Below are 22,132 nucleotides of genomic sequence, written 5' to 3' on the forward strand. Positions count from 1 at the left end.
TTGTTGACTTGGCCCTCTAGCCAAATGGGACTGCATCTGAGAGAACAGGGCACTATAGATTCTCACCTCCATATCTCTGTTCCTGTTGTTACCTAATCCTGCAACTTCCCCTCCCACTTTTATATGGTCAAACCTATTCCCTTCTTCCAGACAAATGGCAATGCAATTTTTTCCATGAAGAGCAGCTTTTTATATTCTCTCAACAAAATATCTCTTTCCTTCCTTTCAGCCCCCGAAGCACATTGGTTTGAACTTCTCCCATTATTTTGGTTTAATTCAAAGCAATTTTCTTATTCCTGTTGCCCTCACCAGATTATGGCTACTTTGAAGCAAAAAATGTTAACTTTGTTAGAGCCTCTGCAGAGTAATTAGTACTGAGCTATGAGTATTTACTAAACTCTAGTAAGACCATCACTTTTCTGCCTAACAAAATCTACCAAGGCCCAGCTAAACTGCCATTTCCTCTAAGAAAACTTCTCCTTGTCTTTCTCTTATTTATTCTTTCTTTTCAAATAGTTACTGGGTACCTACATGTCAGACGTTCTGCTAGATACAAAAAATTTTAAAATATTCTTGCCAATGTCCATGGACCAAAGGACAAATAAAATGTAGTTCACACATGCAAAAGAATACTATTCAGCCTTAAAAAGGAAGAAATGTATGACATGCTACAATATGGATGAACCTTAAAAACATTACTTTATATAAAATAAGCCACACACCAAAGGACAAATATTGTATGATTCTACTAATATGAGGTACCTAAAATAATCAATTTTCCAAAGACAGAAAGTAAAACAATGGTTACCAGGAGTTAGGAGAAGGGGTAAATGGGGAGAACTCTAATAGAACACTACAATGCATTAAGGTATAGTATATATGTATCTCTCCTATTCCACCATTACACACCAAATTATGAACGCTTGAGGGTAAAACCACATCTTATTCATGCCCTTATTCCTGGTCCTACCATAATATCTAGCACAACAATAACCCTCTAAACTTTAAAGCTGCCCAACAATAGACTGGGCTGCCTCAAAGGGAAGATGCTAGCTCCCTCTGACTGAAAGATCACAGGAAAGCTCAATGATTATGAAAAATGTTTGCAGGGAATTCTAACATCTGCAGAAACCCAGTTGAATGAGGTAGCATTAATGATCCCTTCTAGCTGTAGGCCTCTAGCATAAGAATTCTCATGGTGGCTTTGAGTGGGACCCCTTGCCAGCTTTTGTTCCTGAACAGCACTGCAACTTCAGGTAAGTGACAGAACTTTTGCAGGTTCTTTTCCTCAGCCCAAGATACAAAAATTGTTGCTTTTAGTTAGTTGCATTTAGGAATCTAACCATCATAAAAGAATGCCTTAGTGTGGGATTAAAACCATTTTTCAGATAAATGAGGACATTCATTCTGTTAATAAATATTTATTAGGCATCCATTGTTTAATGCCTATCCATTATCACACATTGCAGTCTGGAAATATAACGATGATCAAAAAAGTCCCCAATGGCCACAGTCGCCAAACTATGGAAAGAACCAAGATGCCCTTCAACGGATGAATGGATAAGGAAGATGTGGTCCATATACACTATGGAGTATTATGCCTCCATCAGAAAGGACGAATATCCAACTTTTGTAGCAACATGGACGGGATTGGAAGAGATTATGCTGAGTGAAATCAGTCAAGCAGAGAGAGTCAATTATCATATGGTTTCACTCATTTGTGGAGCATAACCAATAGCATGGAGGACAAGGGGCGTTAGAGAGGAGTAGGGAATTTGGGTAAATTGGAAGGGGAGGTGAACCATGAGAGACTATGGACTCTGAAAAACAATCTGAGGGGTTTGAAGTGGCGGGGGGGTGGGAGGTTGGGGTACCAGGTGGTGGGTATTATAGCGGGCACGGCTTGCATGGAGCACTGGGTGTGGTGAAAAAATAATGAATACTGTTTTTCTGAAAATAAATAAATTGGGAGAAAAAAAAAGAAAAAAAAAAAAAAAGTCCCCAATAGCAGAGAACTTAATTCTAGTGGGGTGAGAACTACAAAATGGGAAAGGATGAAAATACAGAAGTGGCCCAAACAGAAAATTAAACTGAGGCACTATACATTCTCGAAGAGCTACTTTGGATAGAGTAGTTCAGGAAGACCTGAAGAGGTGGCAATTATGCAGAGATCTGAATGACAAAAAGTAAACAAAGATGCAAAGATCAGAAAGACCTATTGCAGAGGCCCTGAGGGAAGCATAAGCTTCACTTGCCTGAAGTATGAAAAGGCTAGAGAGGTTGAATGTAGGGGGAGGGGGAGGAATGTAGTTTAAGAAGTAGACCAAGTCCAGGTCAAATAGAGTTCTGTAAGCTAGAATAAAATCCAAATTCTTTACCTTAAGTGCAGTAGGGAAACTCTTTAAAACACAAGCATTTTTTTTTTTTTTAGATTTTATTTATTTATTTGACAGAGAGAAATCACAAGTAGATGGAGAGGCAGGTAGAGAGAGAGAGAGGGAAGCAGGCTCCCTGCTGAGCAGAGGGCCTGATGCGGGACTCAATCCTAGGACCCTGAGATCATGACCTGAGCCGAAGGCAGTGGCTTAACCCACTGAGCCACCCAGGCGCCCTGCAGTAGGGAAACTCTTAAAAGAACTTTAAGCAAGGGAGTAATCCAGACTCATTCCTTAAAATGATCACTCTAGGGGTGCCTGGGTGGCTCAGTGGGTTAAGCCACTGCCTTCGGCTCAGGTCATGGTCTCAGGGTCCTGGGATCGAGTCCCGCATCGGGCTCTCTGCTCAGCGGGGAGCCTGCTTCCTCCTCTATCTCTCTGCCTGCCTCTCTGCCTACTTGTGATCTCTCTCTGTCAGATAAATAAATAAAATCTTTAAAAAAAAAAAAGTTAAAAAAAAAAAAAATGATCACTCTAGTAATTTCTGTGCAGAAAACGGTCAACAGGGGTGGGAAAGTTAGAAATTCTAAGATGCTGAGAGGCCTGTCAGGAAATGACTGCAAAAGATCAAGCAAGATGACGGTGGGCTTACTGTTGAGTGGGAGAGAAGTATGATGAGATTACAAATATAGATTTGGAGGTAAAGTTGTCAGGACTTGTTCAATGATGGATCTGGATGTGAAGATGAGGAAAGTAAGAGGGGGAAAAGCTGTAACTTGAGTACTGTAGAAATGGTGGTTCTATTTCTGGGGAGGGGGAAAAGTAGAAAGAAAGAAAAAAAAAGTAGAAGAGAAACAGTTTGGGTAGGAAGAGTTGGGTTAGAAAATAACTCTTCTTTGACCATGTTCAAATTAATATGTACCCTAGTTACGTAAGCAGCAAAGTCAAGTAGGCAAGTGGAGATCTGGAGGTCAGAGCTGGAGATGGGGTTTATGAATCATCACCATTTAATGGCATATTAAAGCCATGGAACAGGACAAGCTCACCTTGGGAGAACCAATACAGAGAAGGGAAGGAGGCCCAACTCCAAGTCTGGAACACTTAACATTTAGATATTGAGCAAAGGAATGGCTGGCCTAGAGTTAGGAAGAAAATCAGGAGTGTGATGTCACAAAAGTCAAGACAATAACCTGTTTCTAGGAAGAAATGCCTATGACTAAAGCTGCCAAGAGGTCAGGTGAGGTAAGAAGAGAGAAGTGGTCATTGGTTTAACACTCCTTATGAGAGTGGTAAAGACAGAAGCTGGACTAGAGCAGGGGAAAAAAAACTAAGTGAAGTGAATCATTACAGAATTTTGTTTATTCCTCAGCATAATTAAAAGTTCCAAGGTATTAACTTCCTATAATGCCTTTATCAGAAACTCCAAATTTCTAGCATAAAATACATGACTTTTCCTAAAGATAGTAGGCAGAAAGGTAGCAAAGAATCAGATACATCTGAATCTGACTCCATCCTCTGCCATTTACTAGCTATATGTCTTTAGGAAAGTTTCTTAACCAGTTAAGTTTCAGTTGTCCCATCTATAAAATGGAAATATTAATAATACCTAATTCATAAGGTTGTTGTGAGGAATAAGATATTGCATGTAAAACACGTAGCACAGTATCGCTGCTATTTTCATTATATTTTTCTTTAGGTAGTCCCTTTTTTAAAAAAGCACAGTACTTTATTGTAATTAGACTATTTTAATTGTTAAAATTAAATGTAAAAATATCTGATGCAGGGTGGCTCAGTGGGTTAAGCCACTGCATTTGGCTCAGGTCACGATCTCAGGGTCCTGGGATCGAGTCCCACATCGGGCTCTCTGCTCAGCAGGGGGCCTGCTTCCCTTCCTTTCTCCCTGCCTGCCTCTCTGCCTACTTGTGATCTCTCTCTCTCTCTGTGTCAAATAAATAAATAAATAATCTTTAAAAAATATATATATATCTGATGCAGTTTTCCTAATCTTTTATTTTTTTTTTTTAAAGATTTTTTATTTATTTATTTGCGAGAGAGAGACAGTGAGAGAGAGCACGAGCGAGGAGAAGGTCAGAGAGCGAAGCAGACTCCCCATGGAGCTGGGAGCCTGATGTGGGACTCGATCCCGGGACTCCAGGATCACGCCCTGAGCCGAAGGCAGTCGTCCAACCAACTGCGCCACCCAGGCGTCCCAGTTTTCCTAATCTTTTAAAATATATGTTCCATCTTTGTAAATATAAAAGGTGATACATCCATCACTTAGGAGATTCTAATATGCCCACGTGGATGGCATGATAGAGGCTAAGAACTGTTTTATCTTCTACATATCCTTGTAAGCCTAAACTATGTTAAGCTTTACTCTCTGAAGTCTGCATTGAGGAAAATAATAGAGCTATTAGAGAGGTAGATTCCCAACATATCTTAATAACCTCAGGCTGTCCCCATGACTTCTACCTCACATACAAGGTCAACAGTATTAATTCTTACTTCGTAACTTACTTTGAGGGATTTTAGCTTTTTAGTTTTATTCCTACATAAAAATTAAAATTGTTGCCATCTTTTTATAAGACATTTAAATATTTAACATATGGAGAAAGGATAGTCAAACAACTAAAACTTATGTATCTAAATTAAGTAAAAATATTTTAAAATGTATAAATAATCATTTAAATAAATACAAAAATCTCTGTATACCCAGAAATAAATAACACTAATAGAGCACTAGTCACAATGCTGAAAAATACTCACCGCAAAGTCAAAGTATAATCCCCCTGCATTTTTGTTGAGGCATCTCTGACCAAGAACGTACCATCTGGCATATCCCGTAATTTATCATTAACCTCCTCCCTGAAAAATAGAATTATAGGAAAAACTGAAAAAAATGTAATCATCAATTGTTCTCTTCACATATTATTACTAAAGCTAGTTGGGAGAGGAGTATGTCTAAGGTCATAGAATAATGGGGGCCTTCAGAGGTCATTTAATTCCTCCCCCTAGATAGGATCTTTCTGTTTTGATTTTCAGTATTATGCAATCTAAGGAAGGTCTATTTGCTTTTTAAACTCTTCCCGATTTCAACCGTCTGTAGGGGATAGTATTTCCATTAAGCCTTTAGGGCTTCCTTAGGCAGGTCTGAACTTGCAGGGTTTCAGGAAAAACCAGCAGCTGTTTAGAAAGAAGGTTGTGTTTAAGCAACAGTGGCAGCTGTGTCTGAAGGGGGGGGGGTAATTCACTAAGTTCACAACCTTTCAATATAATCTTCTCCAATATGAATTTATAGTGATGATAAATTCCTCCTGCAGAGTTGGTTTAGGACTTTAAGAAAAAACACTAGAACACTCAGGATATGGCAGGGCACAGAAGACTCTTGAGTTACAGACCCACAAGGTCTTAGAATATAAATTTAAACAGTTGCACAATTATAAACAAATATTTTCTGATTTTTTTTTAAAGATTTTATTTATTCATTCGACAGAGAGAGATCACAGTAGGCAGAGAGGCAGGCAGAGAGAGAGGAAGGGAAGCAGGCCCCGTGCTGAGCAGAGAGCCCGATGCGGAACTTGATCCCAGGACCCTGAGATCATGACCCGAGCCGAAGGCAGCGGCTTTAACCCACTGAGCCACCCAGGTGCCCCTTCTGATCTATTTTAATATAAAATATATTAGGTCTCCTTCAAAAAATTAAACATAGAATTACCATATGACTTAGAAATTCCACTTCAGGGTATGTAACCCAAAAAACTAAAAGCAGGGACTGGAGGGGCACCTGGGTGGCTCAGTCAGGTAAGCAGCCAACTCCTGATTTCAGCTCAGGTCACAATCTCAGGGTTGTGAGACTAAGCCTCATATGGGCTCCATGTTGGGCAGGGGACCTACTTATGATTCTCTCTCTCCTTCTGCCCCTCCCCCCCTTTAAAAAATAATAAAGAGGGCCACCTGGGTGGCTCAGAGGGTTAAGCCTCTGCTTTCAGCTCAGGTCATCGTCTCAGGGTCCAGGGATCGAGTCCCATATTGGGCTCTCTGCTCAACGGGAGCCTGCTTCTTTCTCTCCCTCTGCTGTCATTTCCTCTGTGCTCTCGCTTTCTGGCAAATAAATAAATAAAATCTTTAAAAAAAATAAAAAATAAAGAAATAAAAATTAAAAAAAAAAAAGGGACTTGAAAAAACATTTATACACCAATGTTCATGACAGCATTATTTACAATAGCCAAAAGCTGTATAAACAATCCAGATGTTCAAAGCCAAATGTCCAGATGAATGAAAAAATAAAAATTTGGTATATACACATAATGGAATATTATTTAACCTTAAAAAGGAAGGAAATTCTGATACATGCTATAACAACGATGAACCTTGAAGACATTGTGCTAAGTGAAATATGTCAGTCACAAAAGGATAAATACTATACGATTCCACTTATGTGAGGTACCTAGAGTAGTCAAATTCATAGAAACAGAAGTAGGATGGTGGTTTCCCAGGGTTGGGAAGAATAGGCAGAAAAGGCAGTTAGTGTTTAATGAGTACAAAGTTTCGCTTTGGGGGAAGATGAAATAGTTCCAAAGACAGATGATGGTGATGGTTGAACAATAGTGTGAATGTACTTAATGCCACTGAACTGCACATTTAAAGATGGTTAAAATGGTAACAAAGAAGAAAAAATGAGTGCCACTTTGGTAGTTGAAGAGAACAGACAAAAGAAAGAGAAATACAAGCATACTGAAGAATACACCATCAACCTTGAACCCAATCTGACAGAAATGGATAGGTCTTTTTAAAAAAAAAAAAAAAATCAAGAAAAACAAGAAATCTGAATATTCAAATTCAATATATATGTACTTTTTCCCTTCTCTAGGTTCAACATTTCCAAAAAATCACATTTTACCTAAGAAGCATTTTACTACTCTAAAGTCCCATTTCTTAAAATGAGGGATGTGAAGAATGCATCCAAACCACCTGGGGAGGTTGTTAAATGTAGATTCCTGGGCCACACCCCAACTGATTCTTATGTATGCAAAGATTGTGGAACTGTTGCCTTAGACTTTGAAAGGTAAAGAAAATTAAGTACCTATAACTATCTTTTATAGAAAAACACATGTAGCTATCCTAAATCTTTTCAGTTTCATTATTCAGAGATCTATCCTTAATATAGTATTAAAAGTAATAATCACACCTGTAATTTAAAGATCTTCTTGACAATTTCTTGTGGAAGGACAGCATTTAGAAACTTTTGAAGTGTTCTCACAATTTTTAAAATGGTAATCTTTAAATGACAACTAGTAGGACATGAAAATGTTTTATTTTTAACTTCTCAAAACTGATTTGTTTCTAAACTTCAGTGAATTATAGTAGTATTCTAGTTACCTTGAAATATCCCCCCAGTACCATTCTGCATCCTGAAGAGAAACAGAACTGTCCTTCATTCCATTTGTAACGGCTGAAGTCATTGGCTTAGGTGGCTTTGGTGGAAGAGCTAGAAGAAAAATGAATATTATTCGGTAGCTATAAATTACTATTTGTTTCTAATTTCCTCAGTCAGGAACAGCTCATTAACCAATGTACATTAAGATTTAAATAATTATAAATTAACTGTTATTTTATGTTAAACATTAGCCAAAGAAGGAATCCTTCTAGAACTCTACCAGTAACTGCCTAAAAGGTGAAGTTTTCAAGCTACTTGGGTTTTTTCCCTTCTTATAAAATACTAACTTTTAATTCGTCTCTCAAAACACTTCATCTCTCAAAAGACAATGGGACACCCTTTAACAAATAATTCAGTCCAAAAGCCATTAAGTTAGAGTGGTCACAATGGCCAAGAGTTGGTTGTCAGAGCCCAAAGCAGGTGAAGGAGAATTATGTCCATATAGGAAGGCAGCAACACAGCACAGGATCTCAGAGCTGGAGGAGGGTAAGGACGAGAGCCTCACCAGTGCAGCCTGGCATGAGATGCTAAAGCTGAATGAAGGAAGAAGTGCAGTGGCATAGGGCCCGGATGGCCCAGAGTAGTGGAGACCAAGCCAATGAGGACACAATCCTCAGAAGAGGGCATACCAATATAATGGGACAAAGTCAGATAAGGGTGAAGAGTTTCTACTTGGGGGAGGGGAGGCTGGGATGTGTGGAGGGAATGCAGCAATGACTATAAGAGATGGGGTACAAAAGGAGTAATAGATCAAATAAATACAACTATTAAAAATAATAGGAACCAGGTTTCTCATAGTCTAAAAAGGAAGTTACAAATATGGAAAGGTGAAAAAAAACCAGAAGGATCTCTCTAGTTTGAACTGGAATTATAGCTATTGCTATGAACTCATGAAATTTAATAGAAAGAGAGATGCAGATGTCTATACATATAGGTAATAAAACTATTCCCTCTGTCCCCTGAGAAGTCCTATGATCTGCAGCATCCCAAGTATGCATAACTAGCACCCAGATCTTAGTTTTTAATGCTATTCTCTACTAAAAAGAACCAGGGGTCTTTGAAGAAAAGCAGATTCCAAGGCTGAGGTAGAGCTGGGCTACAGCTGGGCTAGAGCAAGAACCAAATGAACCTCGAACATCATGTTATACCAAAAAGTAAAAAGCAAGTGCTCGAAGAATGAGGGGCCTTGACAAAAGAATAAAAAAGCCACCTTGAAGGGGTTTCCACTATCAAATATGGAACAACTCAAGCATTGATACAAATGATAGTAAGGTAATATAAGCCTTCAAAACAAAATAAGAATCCATGTGCTCATTCAGATGTAAATTAATAAAATGAAAAACCAAAAGATTAACAGAAAGGATTTATATAATCTCAAAGGGCTTTCCCACAAAATGCTTATTAGTCACAAAAGTAAAAAGACAAATAATAATAGTGGAGAAGCCTGGCAAACACTACCTTAATCAAGTAATCAATCAAGTTAATACCACCAGTAATAATAAAATCTTGGGCCCCCAATAGGATGCACTGGGAAGGACATTAATATCACTTCTGGGATATTCCTGCCAAATACATATAAACTGAATTTAATCATGAGGAAACATCAGACAAATCACAATTCAGAGACATTCTACAAAACAAAAACAAAAAAAAACTGGCCTGTAATCTTCAAAATTGTCAAGGTCATGAAAATCAAGAAGATTGAGGAATCATTCCAGATTGAAAAAGACTAGAGAAGCATGACAAATGCAATGTGTAATTCTGGACTGGATTCTTTTTGTTATAAAGGATATTACTGGAACAAGAATGAAACTTGAATGGGAGCTGAGGATAAGATTGGTACTGTAATGTATCAACATTAATTTTCTGCTTTTGTGTCACCATTATATAAAAAAATGTTCTTATTGGTGGGAAATACACAAAAATGTGATCATTGCGGGGTATCATGTCAGCAACTTACTCTCAATAGTTCAAGAAAATAAGTTATTAGTACTGTACTTGCAACTTTTCTGTAAGTTTGAGATGGTTTCTACATTTTTTTTAATTAACAAAAAAGACAATATGGGGGGAAAGGGGAACAATGTGAATATGTTCTTCAAAACAGAAACTCTTTACTGTCAAATGTTTTTAATAAGGATGTAAAAAAATTCAATGTTGAAAAAAATAGCCTTTTTAACAAATGGTGCTAGGACAACTGGTTACCCACATTCAAAAGAATATAGTCAGACCCCTGCATCACACTGCAAGAATTAACTCAAAATGATCAAAAACCTACATGTAAAAGCTAAAACTATAAACCTTTTTTTAAAAAAAGATTTTATTTATTTGGCAGAAAGAGAGAGAGAGAGCACAAACAGGGGAAGCAGCAGGCAGAGGGAGAAGCAGGCTCCTTCCCAAGCCAGGAGCCCAATGCAGGACTTGATTCCACAACCCTGGAATCATGACCTGAGCCAAAGGCAGACATTTAACTGACTGAGCCACCCAGGCAGCCCAAAACTGTAAAACTTTTTAAAGAGAGCAGACTTGAATCTTCGTAACTTTGGACTAGGCACTGGTTTCTTAGATAGGAACCAAAAGCACAAAGTAAAGGAAAAAAAAAATAAACAGATAAATTGGACTTGATCAAAATTAAAAATTCTTGTGCTTCAAATGACATCAAGAAAGTGCAAAGACAACACAGAGAATGGCAGAAAATCTTTGTAAATCATATATCTAATAAAGTTGTATCCAGAGTAAAGAAGTCTTGCAACTTAATAAAAAGACAAATAACTGAATTAAAAATGAGCACAGGATGTAAATAGACATTTCTCCAAAGAAGATATACAAATGGCCAACAAGTACATGAAAAGAGAGTATCAGCCCTCAAGGAAATGAAAATTAAAATCACAATAAGATACCACTCCAGGGGCGACTGGGTGGCTCAGTTGGCTGAGCATCCAACTCTTGATTTCAGCTCAGGTCGTGATCTCAGCGTCATGAGATCCATCCCCTGTGGCGCTCCAGGCTCAGCGTGAGGTCTGCTTGCGATTCTCTCTCCCTCCCCTCTGCCTCTCCCCTTGCTTGCTAGAGCTCTCTCCCTCTCTCCTTCTCTGTCAAATAAATAATAAATAAAATCTTAAAAAATATATATATATATATACCACTTCACACCCATTAGGATGACTATACAGTTGACCCTTTGATAACAGGGGTTTGAACTGCATACATGGGTCCTTCTATACACAGGGTTTTTTTGTTTTTTTTTTCCAAAAAATATGTTAGAAAATTTCTTGGAGATTTGCAACAGTTTGAAAAACCTTGCAGACAAAGCACATAGCACATAGAAATATCAAAAAGCTTAAGAAAAAGTTAAGTATATCATGAATGTATAAAATGTATGTATATACTAGTCTATTTTTTCATTTACTACCATAAATATACACAAATCATAAAAAGTTAAAATTTATCAAACTTTTATGCAAACACATACAGACTGTACATGGCCCCATTTGCAGCTGAGAGAATTATAAACAAAGGTAAAGATACAGTATTAAATCATAACTGCATAAAATTAACTGTAGTACATACTGTACTACTCTAATAATTTTGTAGCCATCTCCTGTTGTTATTGCAGTGAGCTCAAGCGTTATGAGCATCAGCTTAAAATGCCCTGTGTCACTAATCATCTCTGCATGAACAATTCATCTCTCCGTGAATTATATTTTGCCGTAAAAAGTAATCTCCCATCATTCTTCCACCTAGAATAACACCAGAGGACCCATACAAAGTGCCACTAGTGATGCTGAAAGCTCCCAAGAAGCCAAGAAAAGTCATGACATTACAAGAAAAAGTTGAACTGCTTGACTGAGGTCTGCAGTTGCCCACCAGCCTAAGGACCATTGGTTTAAAAAAAAAAAAACAAAAACGGAAATTTGAGAAGCCATCCCTGCAGCTATGCCAGTGGATGCAAAAACCTTGCACTTTTTAGGAGATACCTTTTTATCCTGTATTGAAAATGCAGCCTTTATGTGGGTGCAGGATTGCTGTAAGGTACCTATAGACTCTAATATTATTCAGGAAAAAGCTAAGTCATTATAGGACAACTTAAAAAAAAAGAAAGGTGAAAGATCTAAAACTGGAGAATTTAACCAGCAAAGGGTAGTTTGGTAATTTTAGAAAGAGGCTTTAAAAATGTCAAGATAATAGCAGAAGCAGCTTCTGCCAACCAAGAGGCAGCGGACAAGTTCCCAGAGGCCATTAAGAAAATCATGAAGGAGAAAGGATGTCTGCCTGAACAGGTTTTTAATGCAGACAAAAGTGCCCTTTTCTGGAAAAAAATGCCACAAAGGACATTCATTAGTAAGAAAGAGAAGCAAGCACCAGAATTTAAGATAGGAAGGGATTTAAAAAGAAAAAAAAAAAAAAGACAGGAAGGGATAGGCTAACGCTACCATTTTGCACAAATGCAGTTGGGTTTATGATCAGAACTGCCCTTATCTATAAAGTTGCTAACCCCTGAGCCTTGAAGAGAAAAAATAAACACCAGCTGCCCATCTTTTGGTTATACAACAAGGCCTAGACGACAAGAACCATTTTTCTGGATTAGTTCCATTGATCCTTTTTATCCCTGAAGCCAGGAAGTACCTTGACAGTAAAGGACTGCCTTTTAAAGTTCTTTTGATATCAGACAATGTCCCTTGCCACCCAGAACCCCACAAATTCAATACCAAAAGTGTTAAAATGACCTATCTGCCCCCAAACACATCTCTAAATCAGCCTTTAGATCAGGGAGTCATAATGACCTTTAGGGCTCATCATGTACAGTACTCTTTGGAAAGGATTATCAGTACTTGGGAAGAGAACCTTGTACTTGGGAAGAGAACCTTGATAGAGAGAACATCATGAAGTCTAAGAGGATCACATCACCGAAGATGCCATCACTGTTACACAAAAAGCAGTGAAAGCCATCAAGCCTGAAACAATAAATTCCTGCTAGAGAAAATAGTGTCCAGATGTTATACATGATTTCACAGGATTTACAACAGAGTTAATCAAAAAAAATCATGAAAGAGACAGCGGATATGGAAGAAAATAAAGAAGAAGAAAAAGGTGGCGAGTAAAGGGTTTTAAGAATTTGGAGACATTCAAGAGCTAAGTGACACATCATAGGAATTAACAGAAGACGACATGATGGAGATGAGTGCTACTGAACCGGTGTCAGATGACAAGAAGGTGAAGAAGCAGTCCAAGAAAACAAGCTGACATTAGACAATCTGGCAGAAGTGTTCCAAATATTCAAAACTGCTTATGACTTCATTTAGGATTTTCTTTTCTCTATCTTGCCTTCATTTGTATGATACAAGTACTGAAATGGTAGAAGGATTGGTACTGTATAGAACATTTTTTTAGAAAAATGGAAAAGCAAAAATGTCAGATAGAAATTATTACGTGTTTCCATAATGTTACATCAAGTGTGCCTGCCTCTCCTGCCTCCCTTCCTACCCCCTCCTCCTCTTCTGCCTATGCCACCCTAAGAGAGCAAGACCAACTCTTCCTCCTCCTCTTCAACCAACTCAACATGAAGACAACATGGATGAAGATCTTATGATGATCAAATTCCACTTAACAGCAAATAATCATCGTACTGAACTATATGTACATACTGTAGATAATAAATTTATCTGCTATACATGTATTTTGATATGAAAATCTAATAACTATACAGCAAGAACTGCATGAAACGTTTTTGTCATCATTGCCAAACATATTGATGCTTCATTATCAATGCATGAATTGCTGTATCTGCAAATACATATGAATTTTTTCACATTATCTTCTCATTTTTTTTTAATTTTTTAAAAAGATTTTATTTATTTATTTGCCAGAGAGAGAGAGAGCACAGGCAGGCAGAGTGGCAGCAGAGGCAGAGGGAGAAGCAGGCTCCCCACCGAGCAAGAAGCCCGATGTGAGACTCGATCCCAGGACGCTGGGATCATGACCAGAGCCGAAGGTAGCCGCTTAACCAACTGAGCCACCCAGGCATCCCATTATCTTCTCACTTTTGATGTCTGCTGTTAGTAATATGTATAACATCTCACAGTGTTTTGTATCATATCACATTGATGCAGGTATTGAAAGATGATTTTGTAAACAGACAACATAAACTTACACAATCAATAAATACAGCACTGTAAGTTATTTTCTCTTAGATCTTCTTTTTTTTTTTTAAAGATTTTATTTATTTATTTGACAGAGAGAGATCACAAGCAGATGGAGAGGCAGGCAGAGAGGGAGATAGAGGGAAGCAGGCTCCCTGCTGAGCAGAGAGCCCGATGCGGGACTCGATCCCAGGACCCCGAGAGATCATGACCTGAGCCGAAGGCAGTGGCTTAACCCACTGAGCCACCCAGGCGCCCCCTCTTAGGATTTTCTTAACTAACATTTTCTTTTCTCTATCTTGCCTTATGGTAAGAATACAGTATATAAATACATACAACATACAAAAATGTATTAAACAACTGTTTCTGTTATCAGTAAGGCTTCTGGTCAATAATAAGCTATTAGTAGGTAAGTTTTTGGGAAGTCAAAATTTATACAGAGATTTTGGACTACACAGGGATTGATGTTTCTAACTCTCACATTATTCAAAGATAAACTGTAATCAAAAAGACAAGTGTTGGGGTGCCTGGATGGCTCAGTGGGTTAAAGCCTCTGCCTTCAGCTCAGGTCATGATCCCAGGATCCCGGGATCGAGCCCCACATTGGGTTCTCTGCTCAGCAGGGAGCCTGCTTCCCTTCCTCTCTCTCTGCCTGCCTCTCTGCCTACTTGTGATCTCTGTCAAATAAATAAATAAAAAACCTTAAAAAAAATAAAAAAATAATTAAAAAATTTTTAAAAAAAGACAAGTGTTGATGAGAATGTGGAGAAACTGGAACTCTCATACACTGCTGATGGAAATATAAAATGATGCAACTGTACAGTTTAGCAGTTCCTCAAAAGGTTAAACCTAGTCATCACATTACCCAGCAATTTCAATCCTAGTTATACACTCAAGAGAACTGGAACATACGCCCATAAAAAAAACTTGTGTATGAATGTTTATAATAGCATTGTTTGTAATAGCCAGAAAGTGGAAACAACCCAATATCTATCAACAGATGAATGAGTAAACAAAATGTTATATACAGAGGAATATTATTTAGTGGTAAAAAGGAAATGAAATATTTTATAAAATATGGGCCCAGCATGCTTCCGCTGCACAACTCTGCTGAAATATTTTATAAAATATATGAACCATGAAATTGTTTAGGTTAAGTGAAAAGCCAGGCACAAAAGTCCACATTAGATTATTCCACTATCCAGAACAGGCAAATTTACAGAGACAAAAAATAAATTAATGGTTGCCTAGGGCTCCTGGTGGGATTAAAGAAGAAAAGGGAAGGATAGCTAATGTGTGCAGAGTAGGGTAATGAAAACGTTACAAAATTGTTTGTGGTGATGGTTGCAAAACTCTGTGAATATACTTAAACCTACTGAATTATACACTTTTAAGTGGGTGAATTATTACACTATGTGAATTTTATCTCACTGTTATTTTTTAAAAAGCTGTTATCTTAAAAAAAAAAAAAAACCATCAGGCTACCAAAATTTCTAGATGGGGTAAGACCTTGCTATAATCCATATTTTTTTCCTAAATGCTACTTATACCTATCTTGTTTGCAAAGGACTTGACATGGTTTATAAAAGAGCTAGAGTTGGACCTATAATTTTGCAAAATTTAAAATTCTTCTACTTATCCATTTATAAGGATTAACAGTTTAAACTTACACTGTATAAAGCATTTTGCTATAGCTATAAAAGGTACAAGGACAAGGTGTTTCCAGCACTCAAAAGAACAAACCTACATGAACAACATATAGAAACACCTAACCATAACACTCAGCAGAATGAAGTAAATATTATAGTAAAGGTAAAAGCAAAGTCTAATGGAAACGCAGCAAAAGGAGCAATTGATCTCCTCCTGCAGAAACTTCAATGCAAATGCTAAACTGCTCAAACCTAATCCTTAGTGAGCTGAGTGCCATGACCGGCAGGGCCCAACAATATGTTTTCCAACTTTTTAGAAAAACTTTCAAAAATTCCCTTTGGTATTTTTTTTAAAGATTTTATTCAATTATTTGAGAGAACAAGAGAGCACAGGCAGGGGGAGCAGCATAAAGAGAGGGAGAAGCAGGTTCCCCAAAGTGGGCTTGATCCCAGGACTCTGAGATCATGACCTGAACTGAAGGCAGGCACTTAACCGACTGAGCCACCCAGGTGCCCACGTTGGTATTTTTTAATTAAACAGAGTATTCAGGGTCTATAGCACTGTAAAAAGATTATTTCTTTAGTTGTAATCTATAAATAATTTATAAACAGTAAAGTATCACATCAAAGTTAAATGTACTGAAATTGATAATTATGGTATACTGGGGAATATAAAGGAACATTCCTATTCTTAGGAAATATATATTATGGTATTTAGGGGTTAAGGACCAGGATGACTGTAACTTAAATAGTTGAGAAAAGAACAGTATGACTTTATACATATAGAATATGAATTATAAAACAAATTGAATAAAATGTTAACAAGTGAACCTGATTATGTTCTTTGTATTCTTATAAGTTTGAAATTATTTCTACATAAAATATTTAATTTTAAAAAGTTAAGAATCAGAGTGAGGTACTTATTAAAACCAGGGAGGAATGGCAGATCTCAGCCCTTATAGTCTATGCTAGGGTTTGACTTTTAAAGGATGGCTTTAAATTTAAAAAATGGAAGAAAAAAGGCTAAAACAACATTTGAATATATGTCTCCAGTCTGTGATAGAGGGAGAAGGGGCACACCCAATTATATAAGTAGTCAGAGAGACTTCAAGCCTTTTGATTCCGAGTACCACAAAACCAGGAGCCAGCTATATATCCCTCATTTTAGGGTGAAGCTTTAACCAACAGTCTGGCTGAAACTCTGACCAAAGCCTTTCTTAATTCTGTAACCCAAACATATAAGCACAGTGGCTGGTACACGGGACACACAATAAATGTGTTCACTCAACAGTGGCTGACCTACTTATTCTAGGCCTTTGTCTCCTCCATCCATAAAATAGGGTTAAAGTAGTTTCCTCCATCCATAAAATAGGGCTAAATCCTCGTTAAGATGATTAAATGAGTCAGTATATGTAAACTTACAACAGTGTGTGACACACAGCAATCAATGAATATTGGCTGTTAGACACAGGTGCTAGGCCAGATGCCAAAGATAATGACAAGATAGACAAGTGGGCATTTTTTTATTAAATATTTTATTTATTGGGCACCTGGGTGGCTCAGGTCATGATCCTGAAGTCCCAGGATTGAGTCCCCCATAGGCTCCCAGCTCCAAAGGGAGTCTGCTTCTCCCTCTGACCTCCCCTTTCATGCTCTGTCTCTCTCTCAAATAAATAACTTTTTTAAGATTTTATTTTTATTTATTTGACAGAGAAATCACAAGTAGACAGAAAGGCAGACAGAGAGAGAGAGGGAAGCAGGCTCCCTGCTGAGCAGGGAACCCAATATGGGGCTTGATCCCAGGACCCTGAGATCATGACCTGAGCCAAAGGCAGAGATTTAACCCACTGAGCCACCCACGTGCCAATAAAATCTTTTTTTTTTTTTTTTAAGATTTTATTTATTTGAGAGAGGGAGAATGAAAGTGCACCAAAGTGGGGAGAGTCAGAGGGAGAAGCAGACATTCTGCTGAACTGGGAGCCCTACGCAGAACTCGAGTCCAGGACTCCAGGATCATGACCTGAGCTGAAGACAGTCGCTTTACCAACTGAGCCACCCAGGCACCCCTGGTGGGCAATTTAAATAAGTAAAACATGTAATTACTGTGCTATGGTTAAACACAGTAAAAGTATTTTTAAAGTGTATCTTAAAGGGTAAATATTATAGTATATGATTTGATCTCAACTTTTTAAAAAAAGAGTGATGGGGGACCCGGGGTGGTGTAATCAGCTGGGCATCCACTCTTGGTTTCAGCTCATACCGTGATCTCAGGATTCTGAGATTGAGCCCAACATCAGGCTCTGCAAGAGTCTGCTTGACATTCACTCTCTCCCTCTGCCTCTCCTGCCCACTCTCTCAAATAAATATTTAAAAAGAAAAAAGGAGACAGACATAGAAAAAAATAGGATGCCATGGAGCACAAAATAAGGGCACTGCATCTAGAGAGAATCAAGGAAGAAAAGATGGTGTCCTACACTAAAGGAACAACATGTCTAGCTAAAAAAAAAAAAAAAAAGGCCAAGAGAGAATTTAAAGAAATGCCTGAAACATGGAGAGTACAAGGTCGAGAGAGTGGAAGTTCATTTTAGTCACCTGTCATCTCCTGTGTTCTTACCCCAGTGTGGCCACCTCCCCTACTAAACCATCTCTTCATTGCTCATCATTCCATTATGTCTTCTGGGCTTTCCTCCTTGATCATTCTCCCTACATTGTAATTAAAGTATTTTATTATTTCAGTATCTTCCCAGAAAGTGTTTTTTCCCCCACTTCCTAGCCTGCTCTGAAGTCTGGCTTTTCCTGAAGAATACTACTAATCTCGCAGCCCTTGCTCTTAGAAGGTTGCTCATTTTCCCACACCTCATATACTCTGGGCCTCTGTTCTTCCTTAGCTCTCAATTTTCCTAGAAGGTCCTTTCTTCCTTTATCCACACCTTAAAACTGGTATTTCCTTGACCCACTTTTTACTCTATACTTGCATCTACTCCCATAGCTTCAAAGAATATCTATACTCTGATCCCAAAACAGTATTTCTAATAAGAAAGTCTTTTCTAAATAGCTGAGTGTCCAACAGAAGACACCTAATATGTGTCAAGTGCTGTACCAGGCACAGTGAATTAGACCAGTGCTTCTCACATTTACTTATAATAAATTACAAATAACCCTGGGATCTTATAAAAATATAGAATATGCTTGGCTAGGTATGGATTGAGGCCTGGAATTCTGCATTTCGAACAAGCTCCCAGGTGATACCAATGCTGTTGGTCCAAACTTTGAGTAGCAAGAAGTATATACATGTCTCTCTTTGAAAATCTTCTATGCAATAGGAAAAAAAAATTGGGCAAGTAGATTACAAGTGCCAAAATACAGTTGATTTAAAACATGTGGTTCTTTACTACCTCTAAAATCTCTCCAAATTGGCAATAAAAAATATTTTTAACGGTTTAAGCAAAAAATAGCAAAGAAATGAAGAGAGGAAACAACAGTAGATGATAGCAACAAAACTTTAATACAGAAAAAGCAAATAGATGAATTTGACTTGGTAGACTGCAAAAACTGAAACCTAAGCCTGAAACGATAAAGTCTAATAAAAAAAAAAAAAATCTAATTCACACCACTGTGTTCTGGGCAGCCAGAAACTGATGGCACAACACATCTCTGAAAGGAAGACTGAGTACTGGGACCATAACCTGAAGAACTGGCTGACAAGTCTACAGAAAGAGCAGTTAGATCCCTAGTTCTCTACCCCATCCCCCAAGCAACCAGTCAACTACCCCTCCTCCACACCACACAAAGGCTGCCTGTCGACGATGTACTGATCCAGAGAAGCAATTAGAGATGCTCTGGACTCAGGGAACACCAACCACAGCTAGGACTAGGGTAAGTCCCTAAATGAAAATAGCAGAATTAAGGAAAAGATTGATGTCCCAACTCCCTTCCCCACCTGAGTTCTTTGAACACTGCACCACCAAGTTTTCATTCCCAGGGAGGAGTCAGGTAGATTTTTCTCTGGGTAAACTGACAAGAACACAAAAAAAGCCCTAAGATATAGATATTTGGGGGTTACCACAGAAAAAGATATTCACATCTCACCAACTTTCAGTGAAGGGCTCCAATTAACATAGCTTGATCACTGACATGGAGGTTCCAATCAGTTTTTTAGTATATCATTCTTTTTTTTTTTTCAATCTTTTTATTCTTTTTTTTCATCAACATATAATTTATTATTTGCTTCAGGGATAAAGGTTTGTGAATCATCAGTCTCACACAATTCACAGCACTCACTATAGCACATACCCTCCCCAATGTCTATAACCCAGCCACCCTATACCTCCCCCATACCCTGCCACTGACCAGCAGCCCTCAGTTTGTTTCCTGAGATTAAGAGTCTCTTATGGCTTGTTTCCCTAGTTTATCATTCTTAAATAAGAACAAACCCTTTAAAAAAGGAAATTTTGACACATCCTACAACACGGAGGAATCTTGAAGACATGTCACAAAATGACAGATAAACCAGTCACGAAAGGACAAAGACTATGTGATTTCTCTTAGACGAGGTAGCCAGAGTAGTCAAATTCATGGGACAGAAAGTAGAATGGTGGCTGCCAGAGGCTGGGGGAAGGTGAATGGGAAGTTAATATGTACAGAATTCTAGTTAGGTAAGATGAAAAGGTCTGGAGATGAATGATACTTATGGTTACACAAAAATGTGAATGTACTTAATGCCAAAGAACTGTACACCTAAAAATTATTAAAATGGGGCTCCTGGGTGGTTCAGTCATTAACCATCTGCCTTCAGCTCAGGTCATAATCCTGGGGTCTTGGAATGGAGCCCTGCATCGGGCTCCCTGCTCAGCAGGAAGCCTGCTTCTCCCTCTCCCACTCCCCCTGCTTGTGTTCCTTCTCTTGCAGTATCTCTGACAATAAATAAATAAAATTTTTAGAAAATTATTAAAATGATAAATTTTATGTTATATATATTTACCATAATTTTAAACATAGAACCAGAAGACATTAAAAGAAAGTTATCAAGATTAAAGAAAACCAAAACCAAACAAAACAAAGGAACTTAGAAGTAAACAAAGAATTCAAGGAAAAGAAAACATCACAGATACACAAAAAAGTATAACATCCTCAGGAAAGGAAATATTGAAACACAAACAAGATCTATAATAAACACTGAAGAACAAGAGCCTTTACATATTAAATTCAAGATAGAGGTTTTTTTAAAAGAACAAAACAAAACAAAAAAACCCTGAACTGACAAGCTGGCAAATAACATGGAGGAAATCTCCCAAGAAGTACAACAAAAAGAGAAAGTAATGAAAACAGAAGATAAAATAAATAGAGGATAAACCCAGAAGGCCCAACACTGAACTAACAGAAGTTCCAGAAAGCAGAGAAATATTTAAAATAAATATAAGAAAAAATGTTCAGAAATGAAGGACATAGGTTTCCAGAATAAAAGTTCACACTAAAGGGGCACCTGGATAGCTCAAGCAGGTTAAGTGGCTGTCTTCTGTTCAGGTGGCGATCCCAGGGCATAGGAGGGTGGGATGCCCAAGCCCCACATCAGGCTCCCTGCTCAGCAGGGAGTCTGCTTCTCCCACTGCCCCACACCACTCATATTCTCTCTCTTTCTCTCGCTCGTTCTCAAATAAAATGTTAAAAAAAAAAAAGTCCACACCAAGTATGCCACATAAGGAATGATAAATATTCACATCAAAGTACATCTCTGTGGAATTTCACATCAGGGATAAAGAGATGGTCCTAAAAATCTACTATAAGGGGGAAAAAAAATCACAAAGGGCTAAGGCCTGAAATGTTTTTGAATTCCTCAACAGCAAGGCTGGAAATTAACAACACTGGAGAAAAACCTTTGCATTTGATGGCAAATGATTTTTCTACCTAAAATTATATATCCTGCCAAATTATGAATTACACGAGGGTAGAATTAACATTTTCAGACATACTAGGTCTCAAACACCTTATAACTTATCTCTCGGAATCCTTTCTTAGGAAGTTCCTGAATGATGTGCTCTAGCAAAATGAAAAGATAAACCTAGGAAAGAAAAGATGGTATAGGATTCAGGAAAATGCATGCCAATGCTAAGGAGAAAAGCAAAGGCAATCCCCAGGGTAATGGTGAACAGGAGTACCAGGATGAGAGTTGTGAGTAATACGTGGGATTCTCGCAGTAGAATGAAGGGCAACTTAGGGAGTGTGTTGAAAGCGGAAAAAGGGAATTATCTGATGTTTAACCAAACTGAGATGAGTTTTACAGTTCTGTCATAGAGTATGGGGGAAATACGGTTATAAGTACCTTTAAAAATGAGGCAAATGTTTAAAATTTATGGCAATTACTAATTTCAAAAAATTATATAAGAAGATATAATCATGGGACACCTGGGTGGCTCAGTGGGTTAAAGCCTCTGCCTTCAGCTCAGGTCATGATCCCAGGATCCTGGGATCGAGCCCCGCCTCGGGCTCTCTGCTCAGCAGGAAGCCTGCTTCCTCCTCTCTCTGCCTGCCTCTCTG

At 38.0% G+C, this 22,132-nt stretch overlaps 1 protein-coding gene across 1 annotated transcript in view; it reads right to left on the reverse strand.

The window, feature by feature from the left end:
* The window catches only part of PIK3R3 (phosphoinositide-3-kinase regulatory subunit 3), a 132,431-nt gene that overhangs the window by 42,918 nt on the left and 67,381 nt on the right, over positions 1 to 22,132 (reverse strand). The window contains exons 2-3 of the mRNA XM_044238134.1: positions 7,755 to 7,863; positions 5,142 to 5,240 (exon numbers count right to left, since the gene is read on the reverse strand). Coding sequence (XP_044094069.1) covers positions 5,142 to 5,240; positions 7,755 to 7,863 — 208 coding nt within the window. The remainder of the gene's footprint in view (positions 1 to 5,141; positions 5,241 to 7,754; positions 7,864 to 22,132) is intronic.

This window comes from Neovison vison, chromosome 2 (assembly GCF_020171115.1).
Source record: "Neovison vison isolate M4711 chromosome 2, ASM_NN_V1, whole genome shotgun sequence".
In the NCBI taxonomy this organism is placed as follows: Eukaryota; Metazoa; Chordata; class Mammalia; order Carnivora; family Mustelidae; genus Neogale; species Neogale vison.